Here is a 24,864-nt window from a genome sequence, read left to right as displayed (position 1 = left end):
AAATGCAAAACTCCAGGATACTAACATAAAAGCTCATGAAACATAGCAATTGAGAGGCTTCTACTATAGGGATAGTTCAGTCCTAGACACTGGTATATAAGGCAGCCCTCTTTATATCACAGAATAACAATTAATCTAAGTTTGTTAAGAGAAGGTTAAATTATATTTTCTCTCTTTCTCTCTCTCTCTCTCTCTCACACACACACACACATTAAAAGAACATATATCATTCTTTATGAGTTCTAGATAGCCAAGATACTGTGTGACCAAGAAGAAATATGCTGAGGAGTTAATTTCTTCATCAGGTTTTAAATTATTATCATTTTTTAAGTGAACTCTTTGCAAGCTGTCAAACTACAAGAGCTCTCAACTTAGAAAAGGAATCTAGTTCATTGTGTACATTAACAAGGGTGTACAAGGGATGTAGCACATAAGATTGAAACTGTAGGCACCTTGTCTCCTAAAGGGAAGGAGAGGCAATTAATTGGATTGAGAATGGAAAGAGAAAGTCACTCTCAGTACTTACTTTTCAGGAGAATGATGAGAATTTAATAATGAAGCTGTTGGCCTTTTTAAGATACTAAAAGGATTCTTTGGGGGTCTCACTTTTTGTTCTAAGATTGTCATTAGAACCTGATTTCTTAATTAGGTTTGAGGGAACTGCTTATCAGTGAAAGAATAAACATTTTTAGCATAAAAATAATTATAAAGTATTAAAATAAGTAAAATTGCTTAAAAGAATTAAAAATTGTAATAGGAATTGAAATAGAAAGCTGAGAACTACTGGAACTATAATATTCAACTTCCTTAAGCATAGAGACGTTTTCTATATATTTCTTTGTCCATTGTAGAGAATTACCTGAATTTTCCTTTGGAAAATAGTCTGTAATTTAATAAGCCCTCCGGTAATAATGACTTTTTTTTCTGTGTTCATAATTCACTCTGTCACTTTTTGAACTATTATTCCATATACCTGGTAAAGTGAGTTGGGGCTGTTTTGTTCTTGGGTTCTTTAAAACTAGAGTTGGCTCTTGAAATGTTACACGTCTTATATTTTCCAAATAATAAACCTGTGCCCACTTATTATTCTGTGCTCAATTACTTCTAAATTATTTTCATCTTATTAAAGATTTTTAAAGACTTTAAAAAAAGATCCCAAATCCCTGAGTTTGTGAGATTAGGACAACTGGAGCAAAAGAAAAAGGAAAGATCACAAGACCTAAATTCTTTTGGGAAATGGGATTAGGCTTTGGGAATTTCCCATAATATGCAAATATTTGTGTGTATATTGTTTATGAAGTGATCTTGTATCCCTGGCTTTAAAAAACAAAACAACAGCAGTGAAGCAGGCAGTACTACTACTCCATTTGGAGCAGTAATACTACCCCATTTGACAAGTATAACCAGAGTTTTAACCCTAAGTTTCTCCAACAGGACCATGTGTTGCTCATACATGGCAGAGAGGGGTTCAAAATATTATAAATGTAATATTTGTATAATTCTTATTGGCATATTAAGGTAGATGGTAGTATGCCATACTTTTACACTTGTTTGGGTTATAGGGATTTTGTATTTGTTGAATTTCATTGAATTATATGAATTTAATTATTGTGCTTTCAACTGCTCATAAGTTATGTCAAATACAAAGGGCAGCCAGCTCAAAACAAATCTTCATTTTATTAGCTATATCCTGAAGTGTTTACAGGTGAAGATTACTCTTGTTTACAACTTACTTTGATATGGAAAGAAATTAAAATATAAAACAAAACAAACAATTGCCTTGATGGAAAGCACAATGGATAGATGAAATATATAATAAATTAGAACAAAATGCTCAAGTACAGTGCTCAAGTAAAAAGTCTGTATATAGGTGTTCAAGTATAATTTCTTTGTCTTTACTATATGTTCAAACACTTAATGATTTACATTATGATTTACAATTCATAAATATATTTTAAAGAAGAAAAAAACAAACAAAAAAAATAAAGTTTATCACAAGTTTAGCCATTATAAAGGCCCCACAGACTGTTCCTATTTTGGACGACAGTTTGACAGCCAAGAAAGTCTGTAGGAATTTCTGGGAAGAATATTTGTGTCATCTAGAAGTGAATCAATGCTTCAAAGCCCAAATAGCTACAACCCAGTCCTGAGTTCACAGACTTTAGAATCAAATAAGTATGGAGGCTAATCCCCTAAGATGCAACTGATCGCGTGACCATGCACCTATTGCAAGGCCTAAGTGCTGTCAGAATGAAGATGATAAAAGGCATCAGTGAGTGGTAGTCCCTTATCTCTGTAACTACATTTCATTTCGTGTAGTCTAATGTTCTTTGTATTGGATGTATTTTTTTCAGTGAAAGAACTACAGCTATTTACACTATTCCTAGAAGAAATGTTTTGTTTTTCTACCGGTTTTATCGATGATTCCCTTCTGACTGTCATCCCAATGGACTTGATTATAATAAAATAAGGGGCTTTAAAAATGTTTTTAGCAAGAACTGAATTGGAGTAAAGTAGATAATAATGCTTGCTTTTACTTTGTCATTTTTCATATAATAACGTTCGCTAGAGTTTTTTGTGTCTTGTTATTTTTTTTTTAAGTTCTCAACAAAATCCTATACCTTTTCCTATTTCAAGGAAATTTCATGAACTCTTGGTTTACCAGATAAAGACTTGGCAGTAATTTTCTCAGAGGTTTCATTTCTTCTTGTAGTTTCTTGAGCACCTTTGTTACGACTACAGTTTTAAAAATACTTAGGCCTTCTCTCATCGACCTTAGAAAAGAAATTTTACTTATCTTTGTGTCTCTATTGAGCCTTAAAAGTTGAATTGGATGTTTTAAAGTCAGCATCTATCTTTACAGCAGCCTCGAAAGTTTGGTGGTCTGTCACTGGTTTTTCCTTTTCTTTTTTCTTTTTTTAATTTTTAATTTTAAAAAGCACAAAATTATGTCTAGGTTTCTCAGATTCACATCATTGGAAATATTTAGGTATAATATTTAGCCCTCAAAGTAAAACTGTACGTAAGGATTCTTACTTCTGTATCTTTATGTTCTGACAAGTGAAAATTGCTTGTTGAGAATTTAGCACAAGTAAATAAAGGTGAGTAGTAGAATAGTTGGGGGATTGGGGGGCGGGAATAGTGCCACCCAATTCCATGTAAATAGGGAAAAGCTTGTTCTTCCACCTTCCTTTTGAGAAGAAATTACCAAAATGTAGCCATTCAGGAAGACAGTCTTAGCAGTTGTCACCTTCTAGACTCAGTTCTGTAATCTGTAATGTCAGTCATTATTTGTTTTCACTCTGTACTTTATTTAGGAATAATTTTTATACTACAATATATTTTGGGGTTGTATTGGTATGGCTGAAACTAGAGGTTTCAGAAAACAATATGGTATATTGTAGACATTTAGAAATATTATCGCAGTAGTTCTTTTGAAGGTTTCAGTGTGCTGAATGTCAGTTTTAAAATATGATTTGAGATTGTATGAGAAGAATTTAATGTATTTCATGAATCCCAAGAGAAAGGAAAATATATCATATAACCTTTCCTATCCTTATTTGAGCACAAAATTCTTAGTGTGTACAAGACTCGTGTTTCATAAATATACCTTGGAAGAGGCATTAGTAAAATATTAAAATGTTTTCAAATAAATATATAATTATGTTTCAAAAAGTGCTTCTGAAGTGGAACTTGAAAAAATGGTTGTGGTCTTAAAACTTCAACAAATCAAACATTTTTGTGTATAAATCTACTTACAAATATTTATAAATATATTTTTATTTTAGGGTAAATGCTGTCCAAATTGATAGCAACTAAATTAATGTGGTTTTTAATTTCCTTCCTGAGTACTTACTTATATGAGATGGGATACAGTACTCTATTTGAAATATATTCTTTATTGTCTTATCATCCATTATTTTTATATGCATTTTTAATAATTATATCAGATGTCAGATGACCAAGGAATAACTCGTTCAGGATATAGGGAAGCCGTCTCTGTGCTGATGATACAAGGAATGTATATATATTTATAACAGAAGAGTCATGTAGTTTTATGAATTCAGACTGAAATATGAATAAAAGCCACTGATTTTTAATTTAGGTTATATTCCATATTCCATTACCCTTTGAACTGATCTACCTGCTTTATTACCTAGCTCTTCCTAAAAAAACATTTTAAGGAAGAAGTCCTGTTAAAATACTACAAAAATAGTAAGACTATTGAATAAATATAAATTAATAACAGGGTACATCTGAGAGAATAATTGGAACTTTTATTTCATTTGTTGAATAATAGAACTCTGAATTGCAGGATTTAATATAGTGATTTTAACCGAGGTTGGAGAGGGTAGGAGGATGGGTAGAGGTACTCATCTCTGGAACTGGGTATCTTCATTTCTCACCCTTGTCTCTTCTACTGTTAATTAGTTGGATGCTGTTATCCAAATTAGTTCATCTTAGGGCTTTTATTTTTTCCTTTGCCCACTCATGTGGATAGTCTTGCATTCTTTATTGCTTTACGGGGGGTAGTTATGAGTCAAAAAAGATAATAGTTGTGAAAATTTAAAGTCCTGCAAAATATAAAGCGCTCTCTCTTTTTTTAATAATTACTTACAGGCTGCCTAAATTGTATCTTTGTGAATTCTGTCTAAAATACATGAAAAGTAGAACTATTCTACAGCAGCACATGAAGAAATGTGGTTGGTTCCATCCGCCTGCCAATGAGATTTACCGAAAAAATAATATTTCTGTCTTTGAGGTAAGGTAGAAGATGTTCAGCAGTTTTCTTCCTATCCATTTCAAGTATATTGCCACCTGAACTGCATGCAAACTGTACAACTTAAGTTTTTGGTGGTAGTGGTGGTGACGGTGGGGGGGTGGGGGGAGGGGGAAGGGAACCTTATTTCACTATTGTTCTAACTATTGAGTCAGATATTAATTCAGTTATATGAGATGAAGAATTAGGCCAACCCAAATGGTGCCACGTTTACAAGCTTGGCTTCAAAGTAAATTATTCTGTATGTCATAGAAACAAAGACATCAGTTGTAGGATGCCCTATTATTTTATGTACCGCTAAAAGAAATGAGTGCTGCCAATTATATATAATTTATTAACTCCATTGAATGATAAAATGCCAACTAATTTCACATATGTTAAGATATAATAAAAGTATATCATAGAATCTATGGAATATGATGTTTAAATGAAAGGATATCTATTACTGTATGTAAAATGAGTATTTCTTAGAGAGTATATAATAGCTTTAGTAAATCTTTTTTTTTTTTTTTAAAGATTTATTTATTTATTTAATTTCCCCGCCTCCCCTGGTTGTCTGTTCTTGGTGTCTATTCGCTGCATCTTGTTTCTTTGTCCGCTTCTGTTGTCGTCAGCGGCACGGGAAGTGTGGGCGGTGCCATTCCTGGGCAGGCTGCTCTTTCTTTTCACGCTGGGCGGCTTTCCTCACGGGCGCACTCCTTGCGCGTGGGGCTCCCCCACGCGGGGACACCCTTGCGTGGCACGGCACTCCTTGCGCACATCAGCACTGCGCATGGCCAGCTCCACACGGGTCAAGGAGGCCCGGGATTTGAACCGCGGACCTCCCATATGGTAGACGGACGCCCTAACCACTGGGCCAAAGTCCGTTTCCCTGCTTTAGTAAATCTTACATGCTTTCCTGACTACTAGGTGATATGCTGTGTCTGTGATTCTGTTTTGTTGGTGATGGTTTTTAATTTCTTGATCCTCAGTTCTAAGGTCTGAGTGACAAGTATTAGTACAGTGCCTGCTATGTGCTCAGTTTTGTTAAATTACTACAAAGATAGAATTTCCATAATTCTCCCACTATCTTTTCTAATCTGCTGTTAGACTTTATTTTAGGTGACGGGCTCTTTACCTGGGGGGTCGGGGGCAAGGGTAGAAGGGAGAGGGGAACTGGTATAAAATACTGTTTCAAAATACCCAAGAATAATTTGCTTCTCAACTTAAGCATATATTGGTGTGTATTTTAAAGAAGTTATATTAAATTACTTAAATTGTTGAGTTTTCTGTTTCTATGCCAGACAATGCCTTGGAGTCTAATGTGGCACCATTGGCATTTTCATAAAAGAGGAAGCTCTAGCAATGTGGTATAGTGCTACTGATCTCAGCCAACCCGAGTCCCAGAAACACCTCATTTGCCAGATTGCTCCCTAGGGAATCTGCTTGGTGCTTCTGATTGGCAGCAGTTAATCACTCCCTCAAATATTAATACCTTTATTTAAGATAAAGCTCATCCTGGCATGACTTCATTGCCTCAGGCTGTTGGCAGAGATTAGACAATAACTATGCTTTGTTTTACCTAATAAATGTATTTTAGAAGAGGTTTCATATAAATCTTAGCTTTGTTGAATTAAATCCTTTTTAAAACGAATCAGATTAGCTTGCGATCTGAGGGATTCCTGTAATTATAAAAAGTTTTTAGAAAGCAAAAAGTGTTATTTTTAAAGCAGGTCATCACCTCCCTATCTAATTATTCATACTTTGTTGAAGAGCAGGATTTTATATATTTGGTTGTCTTAAAAAACAGTAGATGCCACAATGCTTCCCAGTTTCAGTGTTTTGATCACCTGCAATTTCTTTTTTTTTTTTTTAAGATTTATTTATTTATTTATTTCTCTCCCCTTCCGCACTCCCCTCCCAGTTGTCTGCTCTCTGTGTCCATTCGCTGTGTGTTCTTCTGTGACCACTTCTATCCTTATCAGCGGCACCAGGAATCTGTGTTTCTTTTTGTTGCGTCATCTTGCTATGTCAACTCTCCGTGTGTGCAGCACCATTCCTGGGCAGGCTGCACTTTCTTTCGTGCTGGGTGGCTCTCCTTAGGGGCGCACTCCTTGTGCTTGGGCTCCCCTACACAGGGGACACCCCTGCATGACCTGCAATTTCTTGTAGGCTGGACTATGGATACACAGAAATGCTTCTAACTGATGTGTATTATTCTTAAACTACAGAGACACCCCAATGACCATTTTTCGTTCTGTTTTTCCCCGTAGGTTGATGGGAATGTGAGTACCATTTATTGTCAGAACCTGTGTCTCTTGGCAAAGTTGTTTCTGGACCACAAAACACTCTATTATGACGTGGAGCCATTTCTTTTTTATGTACTAACACAGAATGATGTCAAGGGCTGCCACCTTGTTGGCTACTTTTCCAAGGTAAGTATGTCAGCTTAAAATTCATTGGAATTCATATGGAAATCTAAAGTAATCTTGCTGGTTCTCACTAGGAGAAATGCGGCTGGGTGCCATCTAGCTTTTTGGAAGGAAATAGGAAAATTCAGTAATTTACTGAGTGCTAGAAGGTGCCTAGTAACATTTAACAGACTCTATCCTCCAAGGAACATAAACTGCTGGTAATACTCAAGAGGAAAAGTTTTAAAATGACTTCTATTCCCATGGTGATAATAGGTAGAACTTGTGAAATAAACACAGTCATTACATCTTTGAGTTCTTTCTCAGCTTAAATCTTTTCTTCCTAATTTGAAATGTAGGATAAAAAATAATAAGCCATTTTTACTAAAGGATATTTTTCTCTCCTTCCTTAATCTTCCATTCTCATGGGAAAATAAGTTTCCTTTCTAATCAAGCAACATAAAATATGTACTTTTATTTAAGCAAGGCATGGTAAAATCTAAGTAAAATTTAAAAACATTTCAGTGGAAAATTTTAAGTAGGCTACTTCAATAGTTAAATGTGATTTTAAAAATATAGCCTAATTTCTAAAAATATTTCTGCACCCAACATTTCAGGACTATTTTAGATAAAGTTACATACAGTAATTGCAGAGTGGAACTGCCCTATGTAGCACCAGAGTGGGAAATAAAGGAAACCTTGAAAAACTTGATGAACCTTCTCACTTTTAGAATGCCATGTAGGCTCATCATTTGTTGTATTGGAGATTGAGAGGGACTTAGATTTCACTGCTGATCCTAGGCACATACATACTGTTTTAGTTTTGAAGATGTGTTGGATAGCATCATTTTATTTTATATGTATTATAACTCTCCTGGGATGGTTGCTTTGTGGGTAATGGCAGCAGTGACTTAACATTGTCCTGTCTTCTCCCGATGGAGGTTTTTTCCCCTTCTTTCTTTCTTTTTTTTTTTGATGTGCGTTGCCATTCCCAAAGGACCAGGGCTGTGGTTTTGACTGTTAGTCTTTGTTTCTTAATAATTAACATTACTCTTCAGTCTTACCAGCCTGTTGTATTAAAACTTGGTTTCTATTTTCTCCACCAGGAAAAGCACTGCCAACAGAAATACAACGTTTCCTGTATAATGATTCTTCCCCAATACCAGCGTAAGGGCTATGGCAGGTTTCTCATCGATTTCAGTAAGGATTGTATTAACATAATTTCTCATCTCTTCCTTTGAACCTTCTGTATGTGGTTTTTACAAGATTTGTAGATGATTTATTGATTGCTGTTATCTTTCATCCTATTGTGTGATTTAAAACCTAACGCCACAAATTTTTCCCCACCATTTTGGTTGCACATGGAATTTTTTTTCCCCTCTGAATTTACTTCTTTTTTCTTCCCCATGGAGAAGTTGTAGGTTTACAGAAAAATCATGTAGAAAATACTGACAACCCATATACTGTCCCTATTATTAATACCTTCCATTAGTGTGGTACATTTGTTACAATTAATGAAAGAATATTATTTTAACTGTACTCTTAACTGCGGTCCATGGTTTACATTAGATTTCACATTTGTGTTGTACAGTCCTGTTTTTTTTTCATAGTAACAAAGATAAAACCTAAAATGTCTGTTAGCCACATTCAAATATGTACTTCAGTACTGTTACTTACATTCACTGTGTTATGCTACTGTCACCACCATCCATTACCAAAACTTTTCCATCAATCCCAATACCCACCACTGACAGCCCCTGGTAACCTGTACTCTAGTTTCTGACTCTGAATTTGCTTATTCTAGTTATTATGGGCATGAAATATTTTTAAGTAGCTTGTGTTGAATACCAGTTTCTGTGTGATCTATAGCAAATGCCTTTAGTTTCCAGCTGTTAATTTACAATGAAATGCAGTTTTATTCAGTAATTCTAGCTGACACAAATACTAAAAACATTGTGTATCTACTTAAGTTTTGCTCAAGAATTATCACCCAATTACCTGAGAAAGTGAGGGCATTCTTTTTTAGTTACAAGCTCTGTGTAGTGGTTAAAAATATACAAGCCATCTTTTAAAAATCTTTTAAAAATGAATGATACAAGAAATAATTTAATCTGAGTTAAAAAATGAAAGCTAACAATTCTAAAGTTGTCTGTTGTGGAACTTGCATTTTGTTTTTACATACTGACATTCTTGCTTAGCAATTTAAATGCCTATTTGCAGTTAATTCCTATTGTGATTATAAAATAGTGATATTTGAGGAAGTATTTTCCTTTGGGTATTGCTATAAAATAATATTTAAAGAAACATATTCAGAAATAATAGTTCAAACTAAGGATTTTAATTCAGACAATCCATCCAAATACCAGGTGATGATACTGTGGTGCTGCTGTCTCCAGTGCTGAGACGTTAATTCTCACATGAACCAATTAAGCTTATTCTATTTGGTTTTAGTGTACTCCTGATCGTATTTAATTGGATGTATGTATCATTTGTTATTTTGACCAGTTTTGTAGCCTTTTTTGATTAACAGTGGTGGATAGAACTCAGATTATTTCCTTAAATAGCAATGTTTTGTTTTTAGATAAGTCTCGTGATCAGACATGTTACACACCATTAAACAGAAAAGTTAGGGGAAAGTTACCTTCTGATGAATATTTTTTTTTTGATACGCAGACCACAATCTCTATGATTATAGTATTTTTCATTTACTTTTCATAATGTTTTCTATGTTGTCACTTCCTTTTGACAGACTGCTTTTTAAGGTGTTGTGTTTTTTTTAAATGATAAACACATTTTTAAAAAATGATAAAACACATTTCTGCCAGCTTCATCCTCAGTGTTTTCCCTTGGACTGTATGGCTTTCCTTTTCTGTTCTTGAGAGTTATATACTAGATAAGAAAGAGTAGTAGCATAGTGCACTCTCACAGTGACACACTCGCACTGACATTCTTGTTCACCAAGAATTAGGGCAGTGGGTAATTTTGAGGAGAGCCTTGGCCGAAGTGAAAAATTGTCATCTAATTCACTCACTGAATAACCACAGTCCTAAAACGATTATATAAACATTGAAAGAGCCTCCTTTTTTATTTCTCAATTCAGATACAGTTGTTGCCATCTAGTGGTCCAAGTAAAACATGCAGGGATTTCCAGCCCCACCCCATAGTCTATAATAATATTATTGCCATTCTCTAATGCAGCCTGATAATATGAAGTCCTGCTTTATAACAGTTTGATATTGTAAACAAGATGATTTATATTAATTATAGACCAAGTAATACTAACCTAATGTTCAATATGTGCAAATTATGTTATCTTCCTGCAGATTTGTTGGAATGTAATTTTGGAATTTTGTTCTTTTTCTTGAAGGAATTTACCTTTGAAATTACTATTGCCTGTAATATTTGAGTTGTTTGGGGGAAAGAGGATTGTTGTTTTGGTGAGCAGCCTTTTATTCTCTGACATTTTTGTAATTTGGGGATTTCTTTAGGTTATTTGTTATCAAAGCGTGAAGGCCAAGCAGGGTCTCCAGAGAAACCGTTATCCGATCTAGGTCGTCTTTCCTACATGGCTTATTGGAAAAGTGTAATATTGGAGTGCCTTTATCACCAAAATGACAGACAAATCAGCATAAAGAAGTTAAGCAAGTTGACTGGGATCTGCCCCCAAGATATTACTTCCACACTCCACCACTTAAGAATGCTGGACTTCCGTAGTGACCAGTGAGTATTACATCCCTTTGTATACTTTTGAATGATAATTTAGTGGAAGTTTTGAGGGATCAGGCAGCCAAGTTATTGATGGAAAGGCATTAACTAATATAGGTTGTATACTTGGTGATCTTGAGACCTCATTTGTTTTCCTTTCCATGACAGTCACTGTTATTGAATATATATTTAAATTGTTATTCTGGTTTTCCTACTAACTTATGGATCTGAGCTACTGAATCTTTTTTTAGGAAGTACCGGGGATTGAACCCGGGACCTCATGTGGGAGGTAGGTGCTCAATGACTGAGCTACTGAAACTTTTATTTTCTAATGTTGGGAGCTCCTTCACAATAAAAGAAGTAACAGCTCTAGAAACAGTATCATTAAGTAAAATACACCCTTGATTAGTTTCCAAGTGATACAGAGTATAATGATACAGTTTCAAAAGAAGGACAGCTCACCCTTGACTAGAGTGGTTTGGGAAAGGTCACAAATAAAGGGGGTATTTGTGCTAGATAGGTGGAGGTCAGGAGAGAGGCGCATGGAGGAGTGTAGCAGAGAGTCCAGAGTTGGGAAAGTATAAGAAAATAAGTGACTAAAGTAACTTAATCTGAGTGTGAAATATTTGTCCAACTTCATATGTCTTAGCTGTCTCATATGTTGGCATACTTCCTTATGTCATCCTCCCAGGCAGGCTATTTTTGAGCATTTACCTTAATCTTCAGAGTTTCCTGATCTGATCCTTGTCACATGTATTTTATACATCATAGATCGCTATAAACTTTTCTCTGGTTCCAGATTTGTGATTATTCGCCGGGAAAAGCTTATTCAGGATCACATGACAAAGCTTCAGCTGAATTTGAGACCTGTAGATGTAGATCCAGAATGTTTGCGCTGGACTCCTGTTATAGTCTCAAACTCTGTTGTCTCAGAGGAGGAAGAAGAGGAGCCTGAGGATGGAGAAAATGAAGAGCCACAGTGCCAGGAAAGAGAATTAGAGACTAATGTAAGAGTATGAATTGTCTCCATTTTTGATGACAGAAGATATGTTTTTGTTTTTAATAAGTATTTGTGATGTGTATTGTGACAGCTTACCAACAAAGTAAATTCACATTAGAATTTCAGAGTTGATTTCAGTAGTAACCAATTCAGGAACACTGCATCTTGTTTACTTTGTGTATTTTTAAGCCTTGGTTCATTATAGGAACATCAAATTTGTTACAGTGTGTTACTTACCAGAGTGCCCACGAGCAGCTAAAGTTTAAGCTGAATAGTGATTGAGGAATCGGAATTGAATCTAAATCTGACAATTGTTAAAAATGAAATGAAGTTACATTTTTCCTAAAACAGGACATTAAGGAAATTATGTAAACATTATTATATGTGTGTTTTCTAGTAGAGTATTAAATAAGTTCAATGGGTTCACAAATGTCTTTAGCCATTGAAGTGTTGATGAGGGGTGGTACTTCTTTGTATCATTTGCAGTATTTTTTTTTTCACGTAATGTGTATCTTTCTCTTTTTTTCCTTCCTTCAGCAGTCCATTTAAAATCTCTCCTTTGATGAACATAAATCTCATGCCCCTTTTTAGTGTAATTTAAACTTTAATTTTCAAAATGAAATTAAATATTCAGAATGAAAATAAAAAGAATTAAGGAAAATTTCTTTCCTTTTTCTTAAACACCCTATTTCTTCTTCCCATTTGGTAAACTCATTGACATTTATAATAACTGTAAAATTTGCTTTATTTATTAAAGGTGGTACTTTATAGTGGTGAAGAGCACAAGCTCTTGATTCAGCCTACCTGCACGTGTATCCCAACTTCTTCATTTACTATTGCATGACCTTGGGCAGGTTACTTAATTTTTTTTGTGCTTTGTTTACCTCATTTATAAAATGGGGATATAATGATAAAACCTTATACTCTTATGAGGATTAAATGAATAATATATGTAAAGCATTTAAAATAGTGCCTAACATATAGGCAATAGTCATGTTAGCTATTAATAACTAATAATTTTATTCTTTAAAGCTGCTTTTTTATCTCAGTATTTGAAATGCCTAGAATGGGTAGATATATATAACCAAGTAAGACTGAAAAGATTAATCAACATTGTTTTATTTTTTAAAATCAGGTGGGTAAGTCTGTGTCCCAGGAGAACAAAGAACAAGATTCTTATTCTTCAATAGAAAGTGAAAAGAAACCAGAAGTTACAGCTCCAGCCAGTTCTACACGTTTGAACAAGCAAGTCCTTCCCTGTGATAATCTTCCTGCAAATAGTCAGCCGTCTCGGAGAGGCCGCTGGGGGAGGAAGAACAGAAAAACCCAGGACCGTTATGGTGATAAAGATTCTAAACTGCTCTTGGAAGAAACAGCACCAACTCCTCAGGAACCATACGGAGAATGTGAGGAAAAGTCGGAAACCTCCCAAGAACACTACACTGAAAGTGAGGAGCAGTTAGTAGCCTCTCAGGAGCAGCCAAACCAGGATGGGAAGCCAGACATTCCCAAAAGAAGACTAAGTGAAGGGGCTGAGCTGTGGCGAGGACAGCTAAAGAAAAGCCCTGAGGTTCTTAAGTGCAGATTAGCAGAAGGCAACGAAAGACTTCCCCGTCGCTATAGTGATGGCGACAGGGCTCTCCTCAGGGGCTTCAGTGAGAGCAGTGAGGAGGAGGAAGAGCCAGAAAGTCCTCGGTCCAGCTCACCACCCATTCTTACAAAGCCGACGCTGAAGCGAAAGGTATGGCATTTCTTTCACATATCTTAGACTCTTAGAACTGAAGGAGTAAAGCTGGAAATCCTTAGTGTATTATTTTTTAAACTTTCAGCCTCAGTATATTGTAGCTTATGATCTTCTCAGTGAACATTTGAAATGTGTACATGATTTCCTTGATTTCATTGGATTAACTTAAAAGTAACTTTATTTAAGGGTTGACAAACTGTTTTTCAGCTGCTGGGTTGAAGTACAGTATGGTTTAGAAGTGTTTATATTAGAAAAGGAGAGCAAAGTATTACACAGGTAAATGAAAAGTGGACTTAGTGGTGCCCTATATCAGGGCATTCTCAGAAAAGCCACTCTTCTAATTTTGAGTGGTCTTATTTTCTGTTGTACTCTCTAATCCTCCCTCCATCCCCACTGCCCCAATGTCCTTTGAATGGTTTGACTTTGTTTGAAAAGTATTTTCTAAACTTATTTCATCATCTTGCAGATTTTTAAGGATAGACAATATGTTAATAAATGCTGTTTGAAGATGATCATGAATTCTGATAAACCACACACCAGAAAAATCTTAGGCTATAGAGTGAACTTGAAGCATTGCCAAGTTCACTGCCACAAGCCAGTCAGACTGAAGTATGTTAGTTGCCTGGGTGAGCTACTCTATAGTAGTGAAGTGGCAGCTTTAATCCAAAGCACCGAACTGTTTTTTGCTCAGCAGGGTCTTTAAAAAAGAGAGAGAAAAAGAGCCATTTAAAATAATAATAATAAAGCTTTTTTGTTCTAGAACAGTTTTAGATTTACAGAATCATTGGCAAGATAGTACAGAAAGTTCTCACGTACTCCACACCCAGTTTCTCCTTTTATCCTCTTAAATTAGTATATTTGTCACAATTAGTGAACCAGTATTGATAAATTACTGTTAGAGTCCATGCTTTATTCAGATTGCCTTAGTTTTCTCCTCATGTCCCCTTTCTGTTCCAGGATCCTAACCAGGATACCACTTTACATTTAGTAGTCGTGTCTCTTAGGCTCCTTTAGGTTACAACAGGTTGTCAGACTGCCCTTGCTTTTGATGACCTTGAGTGTTTGAGGATTACTGGTAAGGTAGGTAAGGTATATGTAGAATGTCCCTCATGCTGTTAGACAGGAATAATATGGTTTTAGGAGGAAGACCACAGAGATAAAATGCCATTCTCATCACATCATATTAATGGTATTTATTAACAATATGACCTACCACTGTCAGTGTTAAATCACCTGGCTTGAGGTAGTATGTCAGGTTTCTCTACTGCATGTTACTCTTTTTTCCTTAGAAAGAAGTCTCTATGTGTAGCCCATACTTAAGGTATGGGATTTATGTTCTACCTTCTAAAGGCATACTATCTACATAAATTATTTGGAATTCTTCATGGGAGATTTATCTGTTCTTCCCCACTTATTTATTCAATCATATATTTTATCAGTCTGGACATCATAAATACTTATTTACTTTATGCTTTAAATTGTAATCCAATAATACTACTTTATTTAATTTGTTGCTCAAATTATTCTAGCTTTAGCCATTGGGAGTATTCTCAGTTCGTTTCTGTGCCCCTTTAATAAGCCCTTGTCATTGCAGATTTGTTTTGTTTTAAGCACTTTCTTACTTTCTGGCACTACAAGATACACCAAGTTTATCTTGTTTATTTCCTGCCTCAGTCCTAAAATCAGCCATTTCATCATAGGGCAGGGCCATTTTTAACCTATATTTTAAAACTCTCAACTAGAAGGACCAGTAAATTTGGAGTAGAGAAAAATTGAAAACTAGCTAACATTGCTATTCATTGCATGGCCATGAAGAGTTAAAAAAAAAAAAAGAACAAAACTGACAGTGAAATCATGAAATTCTTGAAAATATCCACTTGATTGGGAGTCAGGACACCTGTATTTTATAACTATTGCTACTCTTGACTGGATGTGTGGCCTTGGGCTAGTCATGTAACCTTTTTGGGCACTGTTAAAAGAGAGGATTTGATTAGCTAATTTCTGGCATGACTTATTTATTGTTTTGTGATGCAATTTTATTACAAAATTGTGCCTAGCTGCCAAAGTCCGATAACACATTCATTTTACTTTTGAAATGCTTCATTAACACCAAGTGTAAATACATTTCAACTCCAGCTTTCTACATTCCACTGTAACTTTATGGAAAGCTTGTGAAAATGACATGTAGTTTAACTGATGTTCTTTTAACCCTTATAATAGTGCTGTGAGACAAATTTTTATTCCTTTTTTTCTCTTGAGAAAAAGAAGCTTCAGGACTAGCCTCTGGGTCATTTCAGTATTGAAACAGCAGAAAATAGGTATCTTCTACTTCTGGGGTATTAAGTATTTAACTGAAGTATTAAAAAGGGAATCTTTGAACATGCCTGCCTAAATCTTTTACAAAATTGTATTCTGTTATCCACGATCTTTGTATTTTCGATACTTCATATATAGGATCTTACAGTATTTTCAAAGAATATTCAAAATGCAAACAGCATCTCATTTTATGAGCGCTACTTCTATTAGATTTCAGAACTTGTTTCATGTTACTAATAGAAATGATAGTGCTACTGTAAATAAATACTTTCTTTCTTTTAAATAGAAGCCAATTCTTCACCGAAGAAGGAGAGTACGAAAGCGCAAACACCACAATAGCAGTGTGGTCACAGAGACTATTTCTGAGACAACAGAGGTGTTAGATGAACCTTTTGAAGATTCTGACTCTGAGAGGCCAATGCCAAGATTAGAACCCACTTTTGAAATTGATGAAGAGGAAGAGGAAGAAGATGAAAATGAACTCTTCCCTAGAGGATATTTCCGCCGTTTGTCCTCACAGGATGTTCTCAGGTGTCAGTCCTCTTCGAAGAGAAAGTCTAAAGATGAAGAAGAAGAAGATGAAGAGTCAGATGATGCTGATGGTATGTTTTACAGAACTGTTGGTTATTTTAGCCTTATTGTCTTAAAGATATAGTCTTTAACAAAAAGACTGAAAAACTTGCATAACCCACTAACCTAAGTTGTATCAAGTATATTCATCTTTGTTTTCCTGTTTACCTCTCTGTCTTTTTAAAATGCTTTTTATTTTCTTCAAGAACTCAGGATATAGTTTTGCCTTTGCAAAAAATATTTTACTGTTAGAAATTTGTTCTATTTTGCTTAATCCCCTTAGACTTTTGTCTGAATCTTTAGATACTATGTGGATTGGATTTGGCGTTCACCCTTTATTAGAAGGTACACTCGGTGTACAGTCTGTTTTGCTAATTGTTGCTGTTTGCAGAGTGCTTAGAATGAGGTATTCAGTAAATATTGTTAAATAAGTAAATACTAAGAAAATAGTTCTTAAATAGAGCTTCATGTAAATTGTAACTTGCTTCAGATCTGTTCCACCAAGAATCCTTCCTGAATCATATCTCTGTGTGTTACCCAACTAGTAGTCGTCATTTCTAATAAAGTTGGTAACAATACCTAATAATGAGTTAAATTTTGTGGTTGTAGATTAAAATCCAATTATTATTTTTTTAAAATAGTCTTATCATTTCCTCTTTAGAGATAAGGAAACTAGGGTCAAAAAAATCTCTTGCATCCTAGACCAAAGTTCTAGCCAGTGTGTCAGCACTGCCTCCATTGCATTGTGTTTTTCTCTTGTATGAGATCAAACCAAGCTTCTTTTACTCTTCTAGATGAATAAGAAGAAATGTAGTTGTCTTTCTTGGCATAAAAACCAAAGACTTTTATTTATTAGCTAGTTGAGCTTTTTTTCCTCCTTTTTAATATAATTTCACTAGCTTTCAAGACTAGTGGATAACTTGATTTTCTCCATTCTCATATTTTTATATAACCAATACTTTTTTTTTTTTTTAGATTTATTTATTTTTTATTTAATTCCCCCCCTCCCCCAGTTGTCTGTTCTCTGTGTCTATCTGCTGCATCTTGTTTCTTTGTCCGCTTCTGTCGTCGTCGGTGGTGCCATTCCTGGGCAGGCTGCACTCTCCTTCGTGCTGGGCGACTATCCCTACGGGTGCACTCCTTGCACATGGGGCTCCCCTACGCGGGGGACACCCCTACGTGGCACGGCACTCCCTGCGCGCATCAGCACTGCGCATGGGCCAGCCCCACATGGGTCAAGGAGGCCCGGGGTTTGAACCGCGGACCTCCCATGTGGTAGACGGACGCCCTAACCACTGGGCCAAGTCCCTTTCCCGTAACCAATACTTTTAATATAGTGATAAATGACTGAGTTCTTTGCTCATTGTGAATTATTTTCCAAATTTTGAATTATGCTATATATTAAAGTTTGAGTCTAGAAAGCTAAAATTTTATTTTGAAAATTGGCAAGTTAATAATTCTGTTTTGGATCATTGTACACTAAAATAGCATCTCCTATTTAAGTTCCTGTTGGCTTGTACAAGTTTTCTCTGATTCAGCCATTTCTTTTGTTTACTTTCAAGTTTACTACTAACTATACCTTTTTAGATGTCCTCCAAAAATCCTGTTCTTCTATTGGTGTTTACATCCTTTAAAAGTTAATGGGGAGAAAAATAATTCTAATATCAATTTTATTTCTAATAAACTATTGCCATTGATGCTTTGACATCTTCTTCAGGTCAATATTTGTCTAATTCTAAATGCCTTGCAGCATCATTCTCATGTAAACACAACATTGATTGAGTGATTTTCATATAAGATTACTCAGTCATGAACTACCTGAAGTAATGAGTTTGTGGAAACTAAGGATGAGAGAGAGATAATGTATGTTGCAAACAAAAAAAAAAGAGAGAATGAGCAGTTTGGTAACGTACATGGTAAAGACAGACAACTTGAAAAAATACCATTTACTAACTATTACACTACTTATTATGTGCATCTTTATAAAGGTAATCACAGTAAAATTTTTAAAATGTGGGTTTTGGAAAGGATAACTTCCCCTTTTTCTAAGAGAGTGTATACAATACATAATAGTTTAACTCTTCTGTAACATTCCTAAGTTCTAAAAAAATTCATTATTTTTTGTAATGTACTATGAAATAAAATCAGAAGGTGTTAATCTCTAACACTGGATCCCAGTGTCCTTTTCAGTTCATACAACTAGGAAATAGCTGGTATGCTTTAAAGTAGTATGTATGTTGAATGCTTTAGAAGAGGGTATTTGGGTCCTCAGTTAAAGAAATGAGCTCCAAGGAGAAATGGTTCTAGTAGTTTTTACTCTGTGTCCATAATCATAGCAGGAGCTTTATTCATTTATAATATTAATGTGAGTGAAAAATGAGCGAGATTATTGCAATTCTTATTATTAGTATAATATGATTGCTTTTATATATACCTCCTCTTGATATTTAACAATATTGAGCACTTACTTTGTGCCAAGTGCTTTATACTCATTACCTTAATTTAATCCTCACAGTGTACTCTCCATTTTATAGATTAGGAAACTGAAACTTTGAATAACTTCCCAAGAGCAGATAGAACTGGCTTTCACTGTTGGATGGTAACAGAGTTAAGATTCTTTCATTGTTCTGCCAGTTCACCATGTGACTTTAGAAGACCTCATTAATTAAGTTTATCTTAGATCCCTTAACTTTAAATGAAGTTAATCAGGAATTTATGGTGAATAAAAAAATCATTTCTAGTGTAAATGCTGAGCTCAGAAAAAGGCGCTAGAAAATATAAGGTCTTATAACCTATCGTTATTATTTTTTGTCTCTCCCATGTAGACACTCCTATCCTCAAGCCAGTATCTCTCTTGCGAAAACGTGATGCCAAGGATTCTCCACTTGAGCCAGATACATCCACACCTATGAAAAAGAAAAAGGGATGGCCCAAAGGCAAGAGCCGCAAACCAATCCACTGGAAGAAAAGACCTGGTCGCAAACCAGGATTTAAATTGAATCGGGAAATCCTACCAGTTTCTACTCAAGAATGCATTGTCGAGCCCATTGTCCCCATTCCCAAAGCTGGACGTAAACTCAAAATTCAAGAGAATGAAGAAACTGTTGAACCAAAAGAAGACTTCTCCTTAACTGAAGAAAGAAAGGAAGAAGAAATGCACGTGGAAGCAGAAGAGGTTGAAGAGGGAGAAGAAGAGGATACAGCCAGCAGTGAAGTTAGAGCAGCTTCTCCAGTGGATAGCAGCAATAGTCCTGAGACAGAAGCTAAAGAACCTGAGGTAGAGGAGGAAGAAGAGAAACCTCGCCTTTTAGAAGAGCAAAGGCAATCAGAGGAAGAGCAGCCAGAGGTGGAGGAACAGGAGCCAGAGGAAGAAGATGAAGTGGCTGTAGAGACAAACCAGAATGAAGACCATGATGCAGATGATGAGGATGATGGTCATCTGGAATCTACGAAGAAAAAAGAGCCAGAAGAGCAACCTGTTAGAGAAGATGTCAAGGAGGAGCCTGGTGGCCAGGAGTCTTTTTTAGATACGAATATGCAGAGTAGTAGGGAGATTATAAAGAATAAAGGTGAAACAGAACCAGATTCTGAAGAGGAACAAACTTCCCATGAAACATCAGTGGTATCAGAGCATATGCCAGGGTCTGAGGATGATCATGAAGAAGATTCGAACACTAAAGAATTAATTGAGTTAAAAGAGGAAGAAGAGATTCCTCACAGTGAACTGGATTTGGAAACGGTGCAAGCAGTGCAGTCCTTGACCCAAGAAGAAAGCAATGAGCAAGAGGGAGCCTACCAGGACTGTGAAGAAACTCTTGCAGCCTGTCAGACCCTGCAGAGTTACACCCAGACTGACGAAGACCCTCAGATGTCAATGGTTGAAGACTGCCATGCCTCAGAACACAATAGCCCAATATCCTCTGTTCAGTCGCATCCCAGCCAGTCAGTCCATTCGGTCAGCAGTCCCAACGTGCCTGCCCTTGAGAGTGGTTATACCCAGATTAGCCCGGAACAAGGATCCCTGTCCGCACCCTCTATGCAGAACATGGAGACCAGCCCCATGATGGATGTGCCTTCCGTATCAGACCACTCTCAGCAGGTGGTAGACAGTGGCTTCAGTGACCTGGGCAGCATTGAGAGCACCACAGAAAACTATGAGAACCCTAGCAGTTACGATTCTACAATGGGGGGCAGCATCTGTGGGAATAACTCTTCTCAGAGCAGCTGCTCCTATGGTGGGTTGTCGTCCTCCAGCAGCCTCACCCAGAACAGTTGTGTTGTCACTCAGCAAATGGCCAACATGGGCAACAGCTGCAGCATGATGCAGCAGAACAGTGTCCAGCCTGCTGCCAATTGCAACATCAAGTCACCTCAGAGTTGCGTGGTGGAGAGGCCTCCAAGTAACCAGCAGCCGCCGCCGCCATCGCAGCAGCAGCAGCAGCAGCAGCAGCAACAACAACAACCAGCACCACAGCCTCCACCACCCCAGCAGCAGCAGCAGCAGCAGCAGCAGCAGCAGCAGCAGCAGCAGCAGCAGCCTCAGCCCCCACAGCCTCAGCCCCCACCCCCACCGCAGCAGCAGCCCCCCCTGTCACAGTGTAGTATGAATAACAGTTTCACTCCAGCGCCTATGATCATGGAGATACCGGAATCTGGAAGCACTGGGAACATAAGTATCTATGAGAGGATTCCAGGGGATTTTGGTGCCGGCAGCTACTCTCAACCGTCAGCCACCTTCAGTCTAGCCAAGTTGCAGCAGCTGACTAACACCATTATGGACCCTCATGCCATGCCTTATAGCCATTCTCCTGCTGTGACTTCCTATGCAACCAGTGTTTCTTTGTCTAATACGGGACTGGCTCAGCTTGCTCCATCTCATCCATTAGCTGGGACCCCACAAGCACAATCCACCATGACACCGCCTCCAAACTTGGCATCCACCACCATGAACCTCGCGTCACCTCTACTGCAGTGCAACATGTCTGCCACCAACATTGGCATTCCTCACACTCAGAGGTTGCAAGGGCAGATGCCAGTCAAGGGGCATATTTCCATCCGCTCCAAATCTGCGCCGTTGCCCGCTGCAGCTGCTCACCAGCAGCAGCTGTATGGCCGGAGTCCACCAGCGGTTGCCATGCAGGCTGGCCCTCGTGCATTGGCTGTTCAGCGTGGCATGAATATGGGGGTTAATTTGATGCCAACCCCCGCCTATAATGTCAATTCCATGAATATGAACACTTTGAATGCCATGAACAGCTATCGAATGACACAGCCCATGATGAACAGCAGTTACCATAGTAACCCTGCCTACATGAACCAGACAGCACAGTATCCTATGCAGATGCAGATGGGGATGATGGGGAGCCAGGCCTATACCCAGCAGCCTATGCAGCCAAACCCTCATGGAAACATGATGTACACTGGCCCCTCGCATCACAGCTACATGAATGCTGCTGGCGTGCCCAAGCAGTCACTCAATGGCCCTTACATGAGAAGATGAGCAAGAAGAACTTGCAGTTAAAAACTTAAATATATATAAATAAAGGAAACTTTTATACTGACAAACCAGAGAAAAATGGACCTTTTTTTCCAGTTAAAATATTGCTGTAGATTTAGAGGAATTTTTCTTTGGTTTATTTTATTTTTTAGACAACCCGGTCTTTTTTTGGGTTACTTTTGTTCTGGGTTTCGGTTTTCTTCACAATCTTGAAACATTTTACAATAGAACTCATCTGAAAATGGATTTGGGGATAGGGGAAACATGCACAAAATCTTTTCATAATTAAAAAGAGCCTTACTTTCTTTACACGCCACATGGACAGAATTTGTGTAAAAGTGAATTATCTTTATTTTATTTTTTAAATGTATGTTTCTCCCTCACTGTTTGCAGCTCCCAATGTTGTCATTTTTAAATGTTATATATACATCTCGAGGGTTAATCAGACCCTTTCCTCCAAACCCAACCTTTCATTTCCTACTTCATTCCAGCAGGAGGCACTTATGGGAGACTCGGACGGGGACATGGAGAACAACCCAAGCTCCTTAAACTTATTATTATTGTTAATATTATTATTATTATTATTATTAATAAAGTGAGGCAGGAAAATGCTTCTCCTTTTAAAATCCCCTCCACTCCCTATACACACACACCTCTTGAAACTTTTCCCCAAGAATGTTTCTTTATAAATGGACTTCATTGAAGTGTCTGTTTTTCTTAAATCAAGTGTAATATAATTTTTTTTTTTACTGTTCCCACTCAGCACTCAGAGACACAAAAATACTGTAAGTCTCAATTAACAGCAGAATCTCAGAGGAAAGCTGTTTGCAATCCTAATCCAGCCTTTGGAGGAATAGAGATGGTCAATTAACAATCAAAAAGAGGAAATTAACCTCGGTTTTTTACCACCTGGTGAAGCAGCCATAACGCACATATTCCATCCAAACCTTTGTTTTTAGTATGTACTTTGAAATGCTAAGGGTCTTGATTCTTGAGCCTTTGACTCTGATTAAACTAGTCAAACAGCAGTTCCCAGTGATTTGCCTCTTACATTTTTTCATAAAGTATTGGTGGATGACTGTACATTTCAGTGATTTGAAAAATACCTGACAAACTTTTGACACTGTGTTATGTCGGAAGAGTTTATGGTGTGAGTTTTCACTATCTCAGTGATACATACCTCTCATTTTCAGTTGTCTTTTGCGATTCTGAGTTCATCCCCTGTGAGTCAGAGTATAGCAGCCCCTCTCCTGTGAGTGGCTTAATGCGAACAAGGGCCAGACCACCAGCATAGTAGGGCAAATCTGGACAGCAGGATTTTAGCAGGTTTGTATGTTGCTCCCAACTCCATTCTCTTTTTCTCTTGTGCAACCAGTTTTCCCATTCTCTTCCTGTTAACTTGCTCCAGGGATAGGTAAAAAATATATATATATATATTCCATCATTAGAAGATGGAAACTATTATACCACTTGGTATGTGCAGTCAAATATCCAAAAGGGGAAAATACTGCTTAAAGAAATACCTGTAAGCATTAAATTCTCTCCTTTATTTGTACATTTTATATAGATAAATTTTTAAAGTACTAATTAGGCATTAAATTTTTTCAAATGCACAGGTTTGTTGTTTTTTTTTATACACTTTAATTGACTTTCTCAATTAAGTGTGTTAGATAGAAAAAGGCAGAATTCCACATCCTATCGCTATCAATTCTGAGCATGTGCAAGGCTGTGTAGGACCCAGTTTCTCTGTATATACTGTTCCACTTCCCAATCATCTATGTAGAAAGTGCACTGTGCTGCCCTCTCCCTACATCTTCAGCTGCGTCATTGCTTCCTGGTTGGGGTGGGGATGGGGTGGGATGGGGAGGGAGATATATTGGGAGGAGGGTGGGTCAAGGCAGAAGGAGAAGCTGTTGAAACGAGGGCCGTGAATTCAGTTTCTGTTGGTTTGCGGTTGTGTTTGATTTTTGTTTGTTTCTTAAAAAAAAAAAAATTTCAATCGGGCAGCTCCCTTTTCCACAAGCCTCTTTGTGACTGTAGAACTATTGTAGAGAAAATGTTCTTTTCTATATTATAAAAGAAATTATCCAACACAGTAATATTGGTACCTGTCATTTTTTCACTTCTGTTTTAAAAAAATGTATTTTTAGCAAGATAACTTGGGTAATCTTCTAAAAAAGAAATTTAAAAACTCACTGTTAGTGACTTTGATGCCTTTTAAAATAAGAGCTTTTTCATTTCATTCCATCTTTAAAATTTTTTATCTTTGTTGTAGAATATTAAAAACTATTTTAAGAAAGATAAAAATTCTCTTTAAAGAGATCTCTAGAGTGTGTGAATAGAGCTCCAGATGCCTCTAAAAGCCGCATGTACAAATGAAGCTAAGTCTATTCCTGTCTGTTTATATTTGCTTTTCCTGTTTTTGTAACCTCTTTGTACTTTGTTCATGGTGACTTGTAAGCTAAGGGGAAGGGGTGCCTAGATGCCTTTGTATTCTCCATGTCATGCGCTCCTGGGCCAGTCGGCCTCCCTTCCTCTCCTTGTATGTAATATCACTTTTTTTTCCCCTTTCTAGCAAGTACTTTCAAAAGAACTCTGTACATTTTAACATAAAAAAAAAAAATAAATTATGTTGAGCCATTTTGGATGTCTGTCTTCCATGTGGAATTTTTCTCCCAAATATTTCACAATCCAATTTTTTTCCTACACACAGCGAGCGATCTATGAATAGTCTTTTTATGAGCAAATATAAATTGATGGCCTTTACTTTGAAATTCTAGTTTTCATTCATATATGTTTTTAAATGCCAGCAGTACAGATGATTTGCCTTTCCAAAGAAAATATCATCATGACCTCGCTTTG

The 24,864-nt window shown here is 36.7% G+C and overlaps 1 protein-coding gene across 4 annotated transcripts in view; it reads left to right on the top strand.

Moving 5' to 3' along the window:
• KAT6A (lysine acetyltransferase 6A) overlaps nt 1-24,649 on the top strand; it is a 132,705-nt gene extending 108,056 nt beyond the window's left edge. For all 4 annotated transcript variants that reach the window (XM_058289804.2, XM_058289803.2, XM_058289802.2 and 1 more), the window contains 8 exons: nt 4,621-4,762; nt 7,033-7,194; nt 8,277-8,370; nt 10,659-10,890; nt 11,675-11,882; nt 13,011-13,616; nt 16,222-16,537; nt 19,331-24,649. In XM_058289804.2, coding sequence (XP_058145787.1) covers nt 4,621-4,762; nt 7,033-7,194; nt 8,277-8,370; nt 10,659-10,890; nt 11,675-11,882; nt 13,011-13,616; nt 16,222-16,537; nt 19,331-22,005 — 4,435 coding nt within the window. In that variant the 3' untranslated portion in view covers nt 22,006-24,649. The remainder of the gene's footprint in view (nt 1-4,620; nt 4,763-7,032; nt 7,195-8,276; nt 8,371-10,658; nt 10,891-11,674; nt 11,883-13,010; nt 13,617-16,221; nt 16,538-19,330) is intronic.
• The last annotated feature ends 215 nt before the right edge of the window (nt 24,650-24,864 follow it).

Source organism: Dasypus novemcinctus, chromosome 29 (genome assembly GCF_030445035.2).
Source record: "Dasypus novemcinctus isolate mDasNov1 chromosome 29, mDasNov1.1.hap2, whole genome shotgun sequence".
In the NCBI taxonomy this organism is placed as follows: Eukaryota; Metazoa; Chordata; class Mammalia; order Cingulata; family Dasypodidae; genus Dasypus; species Dasypus novemcinctus.
The sequence above is the reverse complement of the archived record's forward strand: the minus strand, read 5'-3'. Positions and strand labels throughout refer to the sequence as shown.